General features: G+C 36.9%; 1 protein-coding gene across 3 annotated transcripts in view; it reads right to left on the reverse strand.

The window, feature by feature from the left end:
* The window catches only part of LOC120518752 (sodium/potassium/calcium exchanger 4-like), a 60,182-nt gene extending 47,803 nt beyond the window's left edge, over window positions 1-12,379 (reverse strand). For 2 of the 3 annotated variants that reach the window (XM_039741700.1, XM_039741698.1), the window contains exon 1: window positions 12,020-12,379. In XM_039741700.1, the coding sequence (XP_039597634.1) occupies window positions 12,020-12,140 (121 nt within the window). In that variant the 5' untranslated portion in view covers window positions 12,141-12,379. The remainder of the gene's footprint in view (window positions 1-12,019) is intronic. The other variant, XM_039741699.1, reaches the window with a different exon arrangement.
* Between the last annotated feature and the right edge of the window lie 7,654 nt (window positions 12,380-20,033).

The following is a 20,033-nucleotide window of genomic DNA, read 5'->3' on the forward strand; positions in this document are numbered from 1 at the left end:
ATGATCAAAGACACAGAGTGATCACAATTTGCCTACATTTCTCTTTCACAAATAACTGATGCTCATCTCACTATACTCCCCTCTCCAACATACACACACACACACACACAAACACACACCATCCTACACAGACACACTGATGATTAAGACTGCGATCTGTTGTGTTACAGTGAGAAAGGAAGCGGAGTAAATACCTTGTGTGTTTACTATCCTTCCTTACTTAAAAAGGTCTAGAGTTATGAGAGAACTTCAGAGCTGGGGAAAGTCAACTTTATTTTGTACTTATGGACATTAACCAATTTTTTTTTTTTTTAAATCTTAAAAACCATTTGTATTTTCTCAGCCAAGAAAGCATTTGTCATAGTACTTTGAGTAAAGTATACAAAGCATACATCAGCTGTTTTGTTAACCGGCTCCTTAATATTTTGTTTTATGGGTTTTACATGAAAACAAGCGCGCGCACACACACACACGTATATATGTAATCTAGTCTATCTGAATGGAAAAAATACATGCAATCTAAGTCAGTACTGTATACAGATCTCTGAATAGACAGAAATGTTAGGATTCAATATGGGCATACTGTGAAAATTCCACACACACCAATTTAACATTGCCATATTTAAGGTTTTCCCATAGTTCACAATTTTTGCCTGAACAAGCACAAGTCTATTAAGGTTATGCGCACACTACAGTGAAGAGTGACTATTTGGATTTTTGCCTCATGTCGGATTGTTTTTGTTTGACTGTTCAAATTTTGTGAGCGATCCAAATCGGATATGAGGTGTACAGATATCTGTAAACGTGCCCCACATGTTGTGCTACATCACTTTAATGTATGACATCAGCAATGAAGAAACACGAGGGGGGAAAAAAAAAAAAATCTTGTTTGACCTGTTACCATGTCAAGATGTTTGGGCGTTAAGATGCAAAACAGTGGTTATAAAAGTTCTAAATGCATTCTGAAAATTTATGATTCTAGATAATTTTTCATTGATCACACTTTTAAAAAGATCACACCTGTCTCACATACGCATAGAAAAGTTGGAATTGAGCTGCAGTGTAAACATGACATTATTTTGCGCATGATGCACTGCAAGCAGGCTTCATGCTCTCATTGCTTTATAATGGTACAGCTATGAACAGCAGTTTTTATCAGGAGGATTAATAGTTTGAAATTAAGAGACAGTTCTATAAATTAAACAGAACATGCTCAAACTAGATTGCACAGTAACTAGTAATCACAAAAATAACTGTAGTGAGACTATAAACACCCCGAAAAACACAGAAAACCGAGACCTATACTAAACGGTATCCTAACAAATCAGCGACAGTTTTCATTTAACACTTTTTCCATATTTAACATTTCTTTTTTCAAATTGGTCCCTACAGATATGCTAAATGGGGGTCCTACTGTATTCAAACATAACAGATCATATATACATTGATACATATGTATCTGTTGTCCACAATTCTTAATGGACAATTTTATGAAATTACACAACCTTAACTTTGAAATTAAACCAATATTACCACCATATCATTTGAATTTCCTAGCTATACAGTGTAGAAGTTTTTATTGATACTTCTAAACACGTCTACTAGTGTATTTTTCTTGCTGTTTAGCCAGTATTACAGGCATGAGCACTGGTTTTTGACAACTTTATTTTTACTTAACCCCAGGTATATGACAGAAATTGATTAACAAATTAATCTGATCCTGAATTCCTGTGAATGCCAGGTCTTTATGAATGCTTAGTAATCTCAAGTTACTATTTCAATCAAATATAGCCTTCCCCAACCCAGGACACAACAGTCCAAACTTTTCTCAAATTAGAATTTCATTGTACTGTGTACACAACAATAAATTTGTATTTAAAATCTAGATGGTCTTCTGACAACCAGTCTCACCTTAGTACTCCTTATCTGCTAACTTTAGCCTCCGATTACAACTCCCCAGCTCTAAAAGCAGGCTTGTTAAAAGCTCCATTAGCAAAACAAATGCTTTTACAAGGGAGGAAAGGACAGCATATGCTTAAATAATTAAGGGGGGGGGAGAGAGAGAGAGGAGAAAAAAAAAACCAAAACAAAACAAAAAAACACATTACAATCTAATATGATGTGAAACTGACCTAAACAATACAATAGGTAGCATACTTTAGGCTTAAATACAACAAAATTAAAGCTTTGACGATATGGATTTCTAAACCACTTTAATCAAATTCACTCCCACGAGAGTCAGACATTATCCTTGCAGCACCAAACATTAGGCAGAATCCAACCCTGAACATGACACAAACACACTAAGCCATTGAAAATGTACTATTTTACATAACATATACTTCTGATTTTTTTATTTATTGAAGCTGTAAGACAGCAGTGCTAACAACTGTACGAAATTACTCTGAGATTAAGTAGAAGCAAAAGTAAATTATTGACAATTTCCAAGTAATTTTTCACACTGTTCAGCATGCGCAGGTCAGGTGGAAAATTGTCATCAGTTGGATTATTGGTAGAAAACCTATGAAACAACAAAAGAATGACAAAAAGGAGGGAATATGAAAGATTAAATCAGTCCTATACATACATCGATTTTATACTCCAACAGATGGAGGAAAAAGTTATATTCTGCTATAAGTAGTCATTTGTTTATAAGCAAGCATCATTTGTCTAAGAGTTGAATGGAAAAAAAATACTTTAGACTGTTAAAAAGCAGTTTCTACAAATGAATAGTTGGCACATTTTAAAATCAAAGTAATGTTTCAAGCAATTTGTAAAAATATAAAACTTTCTTTTCTTTCCAATATATACAGTAGTTCATGAACTGAAAAATCATCATCAGCCAGTCTTCTGATTAATGTGTTATCCCACAAAACAACCATGTGGAGTTTAAATGTTCTTCCTGTGTCTGTGGATTTTCCCCTTTCGGTACTCCAAGACTTACAACTTTAAACTGGTCCCAGTGCAAGTGCAAGTATGCAGATGACTGGGCCCCACGATGGACTGGTGCCCTGTATGATGTAGTTTCCTACATTGTACCCACCATTGATAGACGCCACCTCTACATGACCTTGAATTGGATCAAGCAGGTTAGAAAACGACTATTAGTCCACCAGTGAACATAAAATATGCGCTTTAGAGATTATGATAAACCAGCAGAGTGGCGACTCTGAGGCCAAGGATCTGTGCCAGTTCAAATTCTTTAAATGTAAGAAGTGACTCTACTCCATTGGGCGCTTGAGCAAGGCCTGTAACCTGCAATTGCTTCATCAAAACAAATAACCAAGTCTTCAAATCCACCTAAATGCATACAGTTGAATGCATGAAAATTGCAAAAAGTAACCATGTAAACAGGTAACTTACTGAGAGGATATGCAAGTTGGTTGTATGTAAAGTTCAGTCTTAGATTAAAATCATGGCCAAGAGAGCCAAAAAGAAAAACAAGCAACACACTAAGGATCATTTCAAGAACTCCGAACCCGAACACTTGACATAGTAAATTCGTCATTAGATACGGGAGTCTTCCCAGACTGTCTTAAGACTGCTGTAGTTAAACCCCTACTTAAGAAAATTCTTGACCCTTCTGCTATTGTAAATTTTAGACCCATCTCTAACCTGCCTTGAAGTAAAATTCTGGAGAAGGCAGTCAATTATGCAGTTAAAATGACCACCTCAATAAACATGCTATTCTTGATAAATTTCAGTCAGGTTTTAGAACAAATCACAGCACAGAAACTGCACTCGTTAAAGTAGTAAATGACTTGCGGGTAAATGCAGACAGAGGCCATTTATCGGTTCTCATCCTCTTAGATCCGAGTGCCGCATTTGACACCATTGATCATAATATTCTTAGAAATCACCTTAGTCAATGGTTGGGCCTCTCTGGCAGTGTTAAGTTGGTTTGAATCCTACTTGGCAGGGAGAAAATTTGTTAGTTGTGGGAATTACAACTCAAAGTCACAGGATATCCTATATGGTGTTCCACAAGGCTCTATCCTGGGTCCGCTGCTCTTCTCAATCTACATGCTTCCGTTCGGTCAGATTATCTCGGGGCATAACGCGAGTTACCACCGCTATGCTGATGACACACAGCTGTATTTATCAATAGCACCTGATGACCCCGATTCTCTTGATTCACTAACACAACGTCTTACTTGTATTTCTGAATGGATGAATAGTAATTTTCTCAAGCTTAATAATGAGAAAACTGAAATCTTTGTATCCGTTATTGCCAATCACTATGAGGCTATTAGAAATAAACTAAACACATTAGGATTAAAAGTCAAGATGGAGGTAAAAAGCAGATCAGATCACTAGGACAGCATTTTTTCACTTAAACATAGCAAAAGTTAGACCTCTTATATCACTGAAAGATGCTGAAAAATTAGTTCACGTGTTCGTTTTCAGTCGACTAGATTTCTGTAATGCAATCCTCTCAGGAATACCCAAAAAAAGACAAATCATTTCCAACTAATTCAGAATGCAGCTGCTAGAATCCTAACTAGGATAAGGAAATCCGAGCACATTTCTCCAATTTTGATATCACTACACTGGTTACCCGTGTCATTCAGGATTGACTTTAAAATTCTGCTGATCTATAATAATAAAAGGCAAAGCCCTCACTGACTGACTGACTGACTGACTGATCACTAATTCTCCAACTTCCCATGTAGGTAGAAAGCGGAAATTTGGCAGGCGTATTCCTTACAGCTTAGTTACAAAAGTTAAGCAGGTTTCATTTCGAAATTCTACACGTAACGGTTATAACGGTTGACAGCATCCGCCATGTTGAACTTTCTTATTTATGGCCCCATCTTCACGAAATTTGGTAAGCGGCTTACCTGCGCTAACCAAAACCAATGTACGTACCGACTTCGGTGGTATGACACCACTGTCGGCCGCCATACTGAATTTTCAAAACGTCACTAATTTTCCAACTTCCTGTGTAGGTAGAAGGCTGAAATTTGGTACTTATTTCGGGGGTATGATGCCACTGTCAGCCGCCATATTGAACTTTCCAACATCACTAATTCTCCAACTTCCCGTTTAGGTAAAAGGCTGAAATTTGGCAGGCTCATTCCTTACAGCTTACTTACAAAAGTTAAGCAGGTTTTATTTCGAAATTCTACGCGTAATGGTCATAACGGTCAACAACGTCCGCCATGTTGAACTTTCTTATTTATGGCCCCATCTTCTCGAAATTTGGTAGGCGGTTTCCCTGCACTAACCGAAACCAATGTATGTACTTATTTCGGTGGTATGATGCCACTGTCGGCCGCCATATTGAACTTTTCAACAGTCTTTGTTACTTATGGGCCCATCTTCAAGAAATTTGGTACACTGGTTCCCAACGCTAACTGAATCCTACTTACGTACATATATACGTCCAAAGCCTGCACCTCGGTCACCGTGTCAGGTAGCATTGGGTCCCCCATCCCAATGCCTCCCACGTTGTTGGCTGCCTGCCTATATAAGACCGTCCGTCGCTCCGGTCTCTACATTCCCTTCCTTGCTTGCTTGCTTTGCCACGGGATTCACGCGATAACTACAGCCTTTTTGTTTAATCCACGGCTTCTCCGCTGTTTTATTGTTTGTTTGTTTATTACAATTATAGTTATTGTATAGGTATTTTACACTTACTTTACATTGCTCGGGTACCCATTTCCTTTATCATTCCAACGCCCATTACCATGTCTATCGAGATGATCACTATCGATCAAAGAACTGTCACTTACCGAGTGGTTTCCATGCCCGGAGATAGCACCTACCTTTTTCATTCTCTTTGTTACACATTGCACGGCCATATCAGGCTCACTCTTGATATCTAGAGGAACATTCTGTCTTATGTATTAAATGACTGGGACAGGTCCAAGGTGTGGACTGATGACGGCACAGGAGATAATTATACTACACAGGAGCACTATAAGAGTGAAATGCTTAAGCCCTTCACCTATGGTTCTGCATGTGAGTTGATGGCTACCGCTGAATTGTTCGGTTGTCGCTTTCAAGTGTACTGAAATGGCCAAATATTTTACACCTTTCGACAACCGCCAATGCCTCTTAAACATCTTAGATTCACAGGTGATGATTTCAGTAGTGAACACTTTGATGTTTATGAATGTTTAAACTCTCAAAAGCTGGATGTGATTTTATCGATGAAACCGGTTGTGTGCTTACAATGCTTGACAGATGCCAAATGTCACTTCAATACAACAAATCCTGCAAATACTGTCGTAATTGAAACAAACCATGAAACTCAAACCGATTATGACAGCAGCAATCCAAGCTGTGAGATTTGAGACAAGATTACTGTTCACATGGCCAACTGTACGTTGCATGCTCAAGAGTAAGCTCAGCGCACAGCTTGGTCATGTTACAACCGGAGGGCCGAACCGACAACATGGTATACAAAGAGATCCTTAAATAATTATTGACATATTTTCCCTCAGTTTAAAATGGTTTAATTTTCTTCTTAATAAAAATTTTAATGCAGTTCTTCGCCGCTGCAAAGCGCGGGTATTTTGCTAGTGGTTTATAAAGCCTTAAATCTCGCCCCATCTTATATATCGGAATGTCTGACATCTTATATTCCAGATTGTAACCTCAGATCCTCAAATGAGTGTCTCCTTAGAATTCCAAGAGCAAAACTTAAAAGTGGTGAAGCGGCCTTCTGCTGTTATGCACCTAAAATCTGCATTCCAATAGGAATTCGCCAGGCTAATACAGTGGAGCACTTCAAAAAAAAACTACTGAACACACATTTTAACATGGCCTTCTCATAACTTCACTGTAATTTAATCCTGATACTCTGTATATCCAATTCATTATAATAACTATTCATGGTGGCTCTAAAATCTATACTAACCCCTACTCTCTCTTCTGTTTCTTTTTTCCAGTGTCCGCCACCACCATCGACTCAAAGCACCAGGATGTTCCAACAGTGATGGATTAAAAGCCAGAAGTCTGCATGACCATCATCATCAAATCTGTCCGCGAGAACCCTAAATACAAAGAGGACTATTTCATTTGTGTTAGGTAGAATGCCCAGAGGTGACTGGGTGGTCCGATGGCCTGGAACCCCTGCAGATTTTTTTTTTTTCTCCAGCCTTCTGGAGTTTGTTTTTTCTGTCCTCCATGGCCATCGGACCTTACTCTTTTTCCATGTTAACTAATGTGGTCTTATTTTAATTTGTTATTTTGTCTTATTTTTCTTCATTATGTAAAGCACTTTGAGCTACTTTTTTGTATGAAAATGTGCTAAATAAATAAATGTTGTTGTTGAACCCAGGCGTATATATGGCAAGCCACCCAGACCATCACGGAATACAGGAATGTGAATAGAACCTCAACAACAAGTAAATATCTCCCTTCCCAACAAGCTAAACAACTATTATGCTTGTATTGATTGCACAAAAAACACTTGGAAACAAAACTGCCCCTCGGACTTCCCACCTAGATTGAGCAAAGTGAATGCATACAGTGCTGCTGGTCCTGGTGGCATATGCAGGCATGTGTTTAAAGTCTGTGCTTAGCAATTGTCTTAGGTCTTCAGCAACTTCATCAAACCGTCTCTGGTCCAGCCTGTTGTCCCTGCATGCCTGGAGTCCACAAGGATTGTACAGGTGCCTAAACTATCCTCTTCAGGGAGCCTAAATGACTACCACCCTGTTGCACTCATCTCCACCATCACCTAGTGCTTTGAAAGACTGATTCGGGCCCACCTCAAATCCAGTTTAGCACACACACCAGATCTCTACCAGTTTGCCAATCATCCCAATAGGTCAATGGAGGATGCCATATCCTCAGCTCTTCATTCTGCCCTGACACACCCAGACAACAAACTACTCCTATGTCAGGATGTTATTTTTTTATTTTAGCTCTGCATTTAACACCATCATCCCCTCAGTAACCTCAGCATCTCTCTTTGTAATTGGGCACTGGACTTTCTAAACAACAGACCCTAGTCTGTCAGATTAAACCACCACACATCTTCTAACCTGATCATGAATATTGATGTACTGCAGGGCTGTGTACTCTGCCCACTCCTCTTGTATATTGGTATGATGCCAGATTGTCTATTGCACTTTACTATTGGCACTTCCAGGCTGGATACTAAAATACATTTCGTTGTACCTGTAGTTTGACAAAGTTGAATCTAATCTAAATAATGCTGGCAAAGAAAATGCTTTCTGCTCATCGTTGTACGTCAAACAAACTTTGACTCCGTTACCATAATGAAAGTTTTCCTGCTGTGCCTCTGTTTTTAATTGCTTGCTCTAAAAGAAACACAGCCACCACATTCAAGCTGGAGTGTAAAAAAAAAAGTCTGAATGTTTGCTTAATGTGAAATTTGAATTGTCTTTATCAATAAAATTTAAGAAATTATTCAGTTAATGTATACAACCTTACATTGTTCATAGAGGATTTTGATCTAAAATATGTAACAAAAGTATTGCTTTAAACAAAAAATGTAAAAGATGACCATCAATAACTCAAAATACTAGCAATAATCAGACAGTGTACACATGAACAGGTAGTGGAGTAGAAAATACTCTAAAAATGACACACACCAAATTTAGACTACCTGTTTATCCAGGGGTTTAAACATCTTAATTATTCCACACCTTTATATTCCTCCCAGCAAAGAATCCATACATGAACATACAACACTTTTGTCTTTTGAAAACTAACATGATTACTATATTAAGGGCCTGGGAAAGTGTAATACTTTCGTTTTCACTCCTCTAAATTACTGTACATGCTTGGCAAGTGAAACCCTGGTACACTAGTTTTCCACACTATACCTATATAAAAGTACAACACATCTTTACATGCATTAATGCTAACGTTTATGATCTTTAATTAGCTAATTACTCTAAATTAACACTGTGCCAATAACAAAGCACATCTCATTCATACATGCATCCATTTCCTAAGCCCACTTATCCAAAGCAAGGTCATGGGGAAACTGAAGCCTATCCCAGCAAACATCAGGTGCAAGCAGGAACAATCTCAGCCAATCACACATTGAACACCCACACAAGAAGCAATTTAGCATCAACAAACCACCTAACTTGCATGCCTTTGGGCTCTGGGAGTAAGCTGGAGCACCTGAAGGAAACCCACATGAACAACATGCCAGCTCCGTGCAGGGAGCACTTGGAACTTGAACCCCTGGCTCCTTGTTGTGAGACAGCAACAACATGCAGGCACTACCATTCACTACCACCAATCCACTTCTCCTTTTAGTCAGCTCTTCATTATTACACAGCTTTATTAGAGGAGGTCAAAATTCTACACTGTAGATCTTGAACTATTATTACAGAAGAATTTCAGTATCATGGATATACAATAGATGGAACAAATACTGCACTGTTAAGTGGCAAAAAATATGTTGCTAGAAACCTCTAGGCCCTGGAAAGGCAACATGCAGTACTAAAAATATTAACCTTCGTGTCATATCAGTGCTACAAAGATCACCATTAAGTAGAGCAGCAATAATAAACCCAGCCGACACATGACTTCTGCTGAAATAGTAAGAGAAGGAATGGTACTATACTAGTCAACACTGAAGAAAATAAGCTAGGATTACGACAAATAATGGTTAACTGCAGACTAAATGAACATCAACACCTCAAATTTCAAAAGAGAATTTAAGCGTAGATGGTTTACCATAGCCTGTTACCCATTTTCCTGAGTGGGGGACAGTTCTTAATACATTTTCCAACGAACAGTAGATCCATCAATGTGACTAGTTTTTACCTCTATATATATATATATATATATATATATATATAAAAAAATTCTTGCATATAAATGTTTGGTTTAAACATTTCATAGTTGCCAGAGGAATTAAAACTGGATAAATAAAATCAGCTGGCCTTGATATCTCAACCACCACTATTGAATTAAAAAGTGGCGATAGACATTTATTTAAAATTCTGGATAACACAAAATGTAATGGAACTGAGAAAAACACGTAATTAGAAAAAAAAAAAAAAAAAAAAAAGTGTCATATCCAACAGCAAGGCATCATTCCACATGATCGGATTTAAAATAGGGTTGTGCCACCTTTCGGAATGGCTCCATATACTTTAAGCTATTACTGTACATATACACTAAAGATAAAAAATTAACTTACAACTCACTTATGTGAATCATGTCCTTACATAGTTGCGCTCATTATTTAATCCATTTTTCTTTTTGTTCAAAGTGGTATGGACGTCATTCTCAGTTGTTTTAGTTAGGTTACTTAACGAAAAGGAGGCCTAAAATGTGGTGGACTTCTAATAAACAGTGACAATAACTCCTTATAAATGGTAGAAAAATACTATAATCATGGCATGATGCAGTACACTATACCATTTACAGTAGGGTAAATCAAAAGACGACATGCAACAAAACACAAATGTTGAACACACACAAAATGACACGCCATATGATCACATATGAGACAGAGGGAAAAACATGCATTTTCTCAAATAACTGAACGGATTAAAAATAAACAGATACAGTCTCATCTCTCAAAAACCCTACAATCCTATGTAATGTTTAAGACGAAGAAATGTGATCTCATTGTTTTCTTCTAATTGCAAGAATCAGTATAATTTGGTAGGAAATTCCATCACAGGTTTGAATAGCTATCCATCAGAGCAACTGTAACTATAAAACTAATGAATTCTGTCTTTCAGTACATAATGTAAGCTATTTTGTTGCTCATCACATAAATTGGAAACAAAGAGGAAAAAAAACAAAAAACACCTCAGACTGATACACTGTAAACCATTTTCTTTTCACGAATATTATTGTGACATTTCAGTTAAGGAATTGTTGAACCTGAGCAGATTCTTGCTCTTTACTTCATATACAGTACACATCAGGGCACCATGAAAATAATTTGTGTTCATCTGTTCCTCATATTGATGAACACAGTTTCTGTTTCGTGAGAGTATATCTTTGTCAGATGGCATTTATGAAGGTTGGTCACTTTGGCTATATTTGATAAAAAGGCTTTTTTCACATATTTGGTTTTTACTTTGCAATATTTTTTTTTTTATTCATGCATCATGGAGTGGCACAATGAGCTGCACAGACTCACAATCCTTGAACCCTAGGTTGATTCTTAACTAGGGAATTTAAAACATTTTTTTTTCCTATATTCACTTTGGCTTCTTTTGGGAAGTGCAACACTCTGCTACAGTACAGAACCATGTCATGTGGACTAGCACAACATATGTGGCAAGCATGCCCTGTCAGAATCCTGTGGAAGATGGTTTCCTGAATTGCAGCAGCTCACGTGGGGATAGTCTCTGGCTCCCTGAGAACCACTACTAGAAAAGAAAGCAGTCTAAAATTGATTAAGGTGGTCGGTCATCTTTTAGATTCTGTATTTACATATTTGGCTGACACCTTTATAAATACAGTTGGTTACATTTCTCTTGTTTTTCCCAATTGGAGCACATGTAGGAGAAGTGAGATGATCATGGCCACACATTGTCAGTAGTCGGATTTAAAGTCTAAAACCTTCACGCAAACATGCCTGCCCGCACACTCACAAGCATCCGTGATTCCAAGCTCAACATACAGAGTGGTCTCAACTTACCTTCCACACTTTCTGGTCATGGCAGAGCAGTTCAATATACCCAACAAAGCGGTCACTGTCTGGAATGCTCACACTTGTCGGACAGCACCTCCCAAAACCAAACTGAACAAAAGTCATGGCAGTTTTCATGTTGACTTTGTACAGTTTAGGCAAATACAACCCCAACATCTCTGCGACGGGTCGCTGGGATAAAACGCACAATTTGGAAGGCACGTTGCTCTCCGCCCAGCAGACAACTTCACCCGTCTCCTTTATCGCTCACACCCGTTTAGCAACACACCGCCCATCGGGCCACCCGGCATTCTAATATCATTCTACTGCAGTCTAGCAGGACACGGTCCATCAATTCCGCTTGTCATCTCTTCCATACAACAAACAATTCTTGGGCTCATTTTCTTCACTAAAGAATTCACTTACCCAAGCTGGACAGCAAAGCCGGTATACTCCACGCCAAACCGAGTGCGCCGCAAACGAAAGTGACCTGGAGCAGTAGCAACTCTCTCCTCCGGCGAACTTTATTCTTTTTTGTCCGTAGCATCTTCGTCTAACCGCTACACCTAGCGTGTAGAAACACAACCAGAAAGCGAGCTACGGAGGGAGGCGCGCAAGATGAAATGTGCCGAGAACGAGCGCAGGTGGTGCGGGAATCGTTCACAGGTCAGGTTCGAGCCACAGCTGCAGCAACAACTTAATTCGACTGCACTGCGCGCGAGCGTAAATAGAAAATCGGCGCGTGTGCCGCCGCCTCCCCCGCCTGAGCTTTGTATGGGGTGTCACGCGCGAGCCGTAATGCCTCATTATCAGACCGACATCCTCCCGCCCGAGGTGGGTTTAAAAAAAAAAAAGAGAGAGAGAGAGAGAGAGAGAGAGACCGGGGGGGGGTCACAACTCGTGGGAACTGAAACAAGGATCCCCGGTGTAGAGCCATCACTTGGAGGTATGGTAGGAAACAAGATTAAAATGGATTTCAATAACGCTGCAGGCCTGTGTACGAGTAAATGCGCCGAGGAAGTAAAACTTAGTTTGCCGCGTGTGCTCGTGGCTCATCCATGCGAAAAGGTATTCTTTTTCCTGAAGGTAAATGTGTAAGTGCTAGTGATTGATTTTGTCATAATATTAGGAGAGCATGTAGCGTGCTTATATTTTGCATGTTAGTAAATTGAGGGTTGAGCAATATTATTCAACTGTAGCTGCAACAGAATTTTAGGATGTCAGTGTCACCCGTTAACTCCAAACTGGAAGGTCAGGATCGACTTCAGATTTCATGAGCTGTCACCCACTGACCTGTAGAATACACAGTCAGTTTTAGTTGGGTTCTGATCTCCGCACTACACCTGGTTCATTTAATTTCAAGAACATGTAAACCAGGGGTGATCAACGTTGGTCCCCGAAGGCCGCAGGTTTTTACTCCGTCCAAATTTCTTAATGAGAAGTCAGTAATTGCTGATGAAGAATTCATGATACAAGAAAAGTTTACACGCTTCATTTGAGTTGTCTTAATTGATTATTATAGTCATAAACAGCAGCATTCACGGATTTACAGTATTTTATTGTTCCTTATATGCAATAAGATGCAAGTGACAAACGATTCCTATCTAGCGTGTTTACGTTCATTGTGAACTATCTGGTTTACTCAAATATGTGAAAAGAATCCGGAGAAAAAAGTGAATGAGAATTAATCATCAATGTTTGGCTTCAAATTATTTGGATGATATCTTTGGAAAGAGAAAAAAAAATGTGTTATAAGAATGACCGGACATGACAGAATTAAAGCACTAACAAGCCAGGAAAATTAAATAAGATCAGTTATTGACAAGGATTGTTTTCTAATTAGGCAAATGGTTGGAACAAAAAGCTGCAGCCACTGTGGTCCTCCAGGAGTGATGTTGCTCACCCTTGAAGTAAACAACAAATAGGATTCAATTAAAGATTCCCAAGCTCAAATACAACTTCTTGTTTATGGACTGGCAGCAACAAATAAATAATTAAATAAAGAAAACTTTCCAATAAAAGATATATTATTCTAGGCCAGGGGTTGCCACTGTGGCTGCAGATTTTCATTCTAACCCTTTTCTTAATGAGTGATCTGTTTTTGCTGCAAATTAACTTCTTGATTGACTTGCGCTTGAAGACTCAGACCCCTTAATTGTTTCTTTTTTCCTTAATTGGCAGCCAAACAATAATGAGATACAAAATGAACCAAAACAACTGGTGTTCATCATACAATATCTGAAAATAAAGAAAGATGAAGGTCTCAGGAATGTCAATCTGCTAATGTCCCCAAAACATTTGAACAGCACTCTTAGAAAAGAGGAAATCAACAATTGTCTGCTATTGCACAATGAGAGCAGCAACAAGCTTTGCATGGAATTAAAGAACAGGTTTAATTAACAGCAAGACTCCGCCCCTAATTAAGCAGCTGGGTGGAGTGGAATTGTTTGGAGTTTGAGGCCCTGACTTAGTTGGTCTTCTGTTGGCTCACTCACTTCACATTTCGTTTCTGTTTGGGTGCCATTTAAAGAAAAAAATGAAGCAATTCAGAGGAATGATAAAAAGAAACTCAGTGTAACAAATCTTAAAAAACAAGTCAATTAAAATGAATTCACAAGAAGTTAATTAGCACAAACAGGGCACTCATTAAAAAAAGGATTAGAATGAAAACCTGCAGCCATGGTGGTCCTCCAGGACCAGAGTTGGTGACCCCTGTTCTAGGCAAGTGATTTTTTCCCAATGTTTAAACCAGTAAAACCATTTACCATAAATCATTACTCCATCCAGCCAGGAATTTCCAAATCTTGCTTAAACCTATAGCTTATCACATATGGGTTAATATCCATCCATCCATTTTCCAACCCGCTGAATCCGAACACAGGGTCACGGGGGTCTGCTGGAGCCAATCCCAGCCAACACGGGGCACAAGGCAGGAACCAATCCTGGGCAGGGTGCCATATGGGTTAATATTTTGGATAAAATAAAAAAAAAATACACAAATGAAAGGACTGCAAAAGTGACAATAAATAACAACATGAATGTGAGTATAAATTATTAAATGTGTCATGTTTCTTTGTTTATTTCTTTATGTATTCTTTTTTTTTCTTATTTTGGTGGCAAAATTTGAAGCGAGTTATGAAAAAGAAACTGTCACTTTCACTTGTCATTATTTATGGGTAAATAAACTATTAAAAATCCATAAATCTTTCAAACCTGCTTAATCCCGGGTGGGTTACAGGAGGCCTGGAGCATGTTCCAGCAAGCATAGGACACAAGGCAGGAACAATCCCTGGACAGGATGCCAGATCATGTCAGGGTGAAACCCACCACACACACACTTACACTTGCACAAACATAAATACACTACGGCCAATTTAGAATCACCAGTCTACTTAACCAGCAAGTCTTTGGGCTGTAGGGAGGAAACGGAAGCAAACACATGCAGACATTTTGACTGCTTGCAAGCTCCACACAAGGAGAATCCAGGACTCGAGCCCTGCCATCCTTGTTGCAAGGTAACTGGGCTACCACTACACCACTCTGTGAAAACGCATGTCATTATTTTATTGGTGAACTTAATCTTTCAGTAGTTTTTTCATATACTTTTAAGGGAGAGATATAATTATGTCATTTAGAAAAACTGAGAAAGAAGGGGTAATTTTAAGATGCCTACATTTATGAATAAAATATTTTCCCAAAATAATGAGAACATTAACTAAGAGGTTTTCTAGCTCCTTTTCTTGTTAGTATCCATTTATGCAAATACTACCAGAACTGGTTGAAATAAGTGCAAAAGAAAACCAAATAATCAGTTGTTTAAGTCTCATTACAAAATTCACATAATTACATTTAAAACTAAATCTCTGTCTTGATAGTTTGTTTAAAGGGTATACAACATTTAAAAATTAATTTCTTTACATTTTAGGAAGAACGGAAAATATGAAAAACTTGTATTTTCTCGATAATCATGTGCCAATGCTTTGCTTGACTTTGGAAATTTGTAGCTCATGTGCATGCTCAAAGCTTTGCCAGTGCATGTTAGATACAAGTGCAAGAAAAAGTGCAAAGTGGCCTCTTTAATTCATGAAACTCAGAATTCATCATTAGGAGTTTGCATCTGAGGTGTCTCCTGTAAATGTGGCATTTAGAGGCCATCTGCTCTGTCGATTATTCCCCAAGCAAGAAACACAACTTGCTACAAACCACCCACCCAACTTTGATGAGTGAAGGTGATAGTTTTCATTTCAGGGCATATTTCCTGTTGTGTGTGGTGTCAGTGAAAAAATAAATGAAGAAATAATTAAATACACAAAAAATTAAGCAACAAATGATATACTTGTGAGATATTTAATTCGGCTCCATTTAGTGTTGTCATTATTATTGTCACATTTCACAGTAGCTTGATTTATTTTATGTTTTTATTTTTTTTTTTTGGTCTGAATTATCCTCCATAACCATAGTCTATTCACATGATACCCTCACGAACGTAGGATCCATTTAATAAACTATAATGCACATTTTTGTAATGTTGTAAGAAAACCAGAGGACCCTTAGAAAAAATATGAGAACTTCATATAACCATTGTGGGATTTAAAGTGTTTTTCCTAAAACTGTGAGGTAGCAGCTGTAACCAACATATATCTTTTGTTTGTCAAAAATTTATTTTCATTTTTATTTATTTTTTTCAACTAAACCTGAACGATTTCTTCTAGTACCCAGTGAAACCAGTGGCATTAAATTAACATTTTAAGGGTTTAAATAAACTTATTGTATTGATATCACTGCCATTTTTATTGTGTTATAGACTGACTTCAGAGGCTAGGTAACCCACAGGAAGTTGGTAATCTTACTTCACTAATAACAATTTATTGTATAATCAATCCAGCATAATATTTTCTGCAGTAGAATTAACCTTTAAGAAGAAAGAAAATAGTAAGTATTATTTTAGAAGGTGTTTAGAGGGATAATGTCTGTGGTTTTCAAAATTCTGTGTAGTTTTCCTGGTCCAAAAGCATATAGAGAAGAAAAACACATATTTTGAAGTCCTTGTGAAAGAAGAATTCAAAGAGGCAATGTATCATCCTGAACTAAAACTTTTAGCATTAATGAGAATATCTTTTATTGTGATCACACAAAATTAAGAAACGTAAACCGGAGATTTTATACGATTTACTTTATGTAACAAATTTACATACCAATCTAGATTATAATTTGTATATACAGCCTTAAATTATATATAATAAATTTAATGAGTTCCTTAACTATAGAAAAAGTAATAAATAGACCAGATTTGTAAAGAGAAGATCATTCTATTTGATAAAGAGAAAATGGAGGAATAAATAGGCCATTTATTTAATGAAACAAAAATAAGCAGAATTTAAGTATACAGTGGACTGATGGTTAGCAAAGCTGTCGTCATAGCATTAGTAGACTGGGTTGGAATCCTGACTTGGTAACTGTCTTTGTGGAATAGGAACATTTGTATGTTCCCTTTGTTGGTTTTCCTATAGGTGCTAATCCAAATCATTGTGACTGAATTTGCCTTGTGATGAACTAGGACCAAGTCCCGAGTTAGTTCCTACCTTATGCTTGATGCTCCTGGGATAGCCTCCAGCCACTTGAAGTTGTTCATTGAAAATACATACATGTAATAAATTATGTGATGAAGAAAAAAAAACAATATCTTTAACAATGTCTTCTTTCACATTGGACCAATTGTAGTTGGAAAAGAAAAACAAAGCAGGAGTAAATAATAGGCAATCAAAATGGTACATATTGATCATCTAGCGGGACAAAAGATAAAGGGAAAAATACATAAAAACACAGGTCTGTAAATACAAGTGATGCATTCTAAATGTACTGTAAATTGAAACATCAAGGAAATAATGTGCATTTTGTGCTTAATGGAAGAAATAGACCAAAAGCAAATGAAACGCTACAGTGAATAACAGTATTAACACAAACAGTAAAATACATTTCTCATGTGAAAAAGAATAGTAAATGTGTATATGCAAATTTTATAACATTGAATAATAATAGTATAATCACTAATTAGTTCAAACAAAAACGTGTCAACCATTTGATAGGTTTGTAACTAACGAGGCCTTTTCCATTAGTACCAGTTGAAACAAAATAGCAAATTATGGTTTGAAAGTTTACAATTCACAATTGAATGCAGAATTTAGAAAAAGAAAAATGGACCAGAGATTAAAGCAAATCAACTAAAATGACATGAGAGGACATGTAATTCAAAATATAGAAAGCTGAGCTAAAATAATCAAGGCAAGTAAGGGTAGAAAACAAAAGAGAGAAGGTACAGTGGAAGAGAAAAGAAAAAACTATGGAAGAATGAGTAGACAAACTTAAAACACAATAGACAAAAAACAAAGACAAATATGAAGTATGTAAATTTTTCCTGTAGTATAAATTTCACAATATTTTAGCAAAAATGTTACTTCAGGAAACATTCACACTCGTCCTGAACAAGAAACACATTCCAATAATACTGTGCTTTTGAACTGAAGACAGGATTCTCGACTAATGAATGAGTAGGAGAGGCAGAATCGTAGCCAATGAATGAGGGGGAACGGTAGATTTTATTATGTTTGCTGATTTTTCTGGAAGTATGCATTTCACCATATTTTAGCAAAAAATGTATGTACTGTATTTTGCTTATTTTGAGGATTTGACTGAATGACTAACGTGGATTATGTAATGTATGTGCTTTTTCTTTTTTACATAGACATTTTTCCTGTTATACAACATTGGTTACCATTGGGTTATATTATATAATAAAATATTTGATCTCCATTCTGCATGAAAACATGAGAAGTCAGAATTTTGTTAGCCACCACTACAAACTACATGTAGTAAGTAACATATAAAATATTATTTTGTGTGTAGTATTGCTTAATAGTTTGTTTGTTTTATCCATTATATTTCTTGACTTGATTAACACAGTTTTATGTGAGCTTGGATCATTCTAAACCAGAATGATCCAGAATTGAACTGAAGGAAACTTGGTGATTCGATGATTGGAGAAGGGCTTGCTTTGAGGTATGCAGAATTTGTTATCCTTTATTCCACTGGTCTGCCTGTGCATCCATCACAATCCTTGTGGGTAAGCAAATGGAACTCTGTTATGACATGTATTATAATAAAAGGCTTATCAAATAAAGCATGCATAAATGGAAACGTCAAAGAGGAAGTCAAAATGAAAGCTTCAAAAACAAAAAGTCATTGTTACAGTCGGAAATAATGAAACACAGTAGACATAATGAGAATGAAAAAGCAGTATGGTGTTCATGTTTGTTTGCATTTACATTTATTTCCTTAGCAGACACTTTATCCAAAGCGACTTACAAAAGAGGTAAACAATCGCGTAACATTAGATTAGGGTTTGTTCATCAAGTGTAATAGAACAGGTAACAAATGTTGACTGTCTTAAATGAAAGGATCTAATAACTCATACTTCTACAATCATAGATTACAAACAATAATGCAATTAAATTAAGCAAGAATATAAAGCATCACAGAGCATAGTTTTTATTATTACCATGCTTATTTTAACTTCACCTGTTTGTTGTCTGGTACAAATCTTGTAATCGATATTTAACCCACTTTCTAGTGTCCAAATGACTTGAAATTTTGCACACTTACTCACTTCCGATGACAATACAAGAATCAATAATCAGTTTCACTAATTGATCAATTAATCCATGTTAATTAAGAAATTAAACTTTCATATGAAGAATAGTTAAAAATTTTACCAATAGATGATGCTAGTAACAAATAGAAATATTATAGGAAGTGTTAAAATATTGATTACAAAATTATACTAAAACAAACCCAAGACTTAAAAGTTGAAAATAATATATATATATAAAAATACTTTTTAAAAACCACACTTATGTTAAGTCAAAAAGTGTACTAAAAAGTAAAAAATAAGTCTCTCATACATCACTCGTAATCACTTGCTTTTCATCAATTTCATCACTTGCTTTTCATCAATCAACATTCAAAAAACACTTATCTAAGCAAAAGCGCCCACCTTTTATTTTACGAATGATGTATGAGAGACTTATTTTTTACTTTTTAGTACACTTTTTAACTTAACATAAGTGTGGTTTTTAAAAAGTATTTATATATTATTTTATGACCTTCTTCATCAATTCAACAGATATTCACAAAACAGATGTGTCTTCAATCACTTCTTAAATACATTGAGGGATCCAGCAGTACAGATGGAGGTGGGAAGCCCATTCCACCAACTCAGAACTAAACAGGAAGGGAGTCTGGATTAAGACTCAATGCCATATAGAGGTGGCATCACCAGATACTGTTCCCTGGCAGACCTGAGTGGATGAGAAGGAGCATAACACTTCACCAGTGCCTCCATATACTCAGGTGCTGACCCACTGACTATTCTGTAGGCAAGCAG

Source organism: Polypterus senegalus, chromosome 18 (assembly GCF_016835505.1).
Source record: "Polypterus senegalus isolate Bchr_013 chromosome 18, ASM1683550v1, whole genome shotgun sequence".
Lineage (NCBI taxonomy): Eukaryota > Metazoa > Chordata > Cladistia > Polypteriformes > Polypteridae > Polypterus > Polypterus senegalus.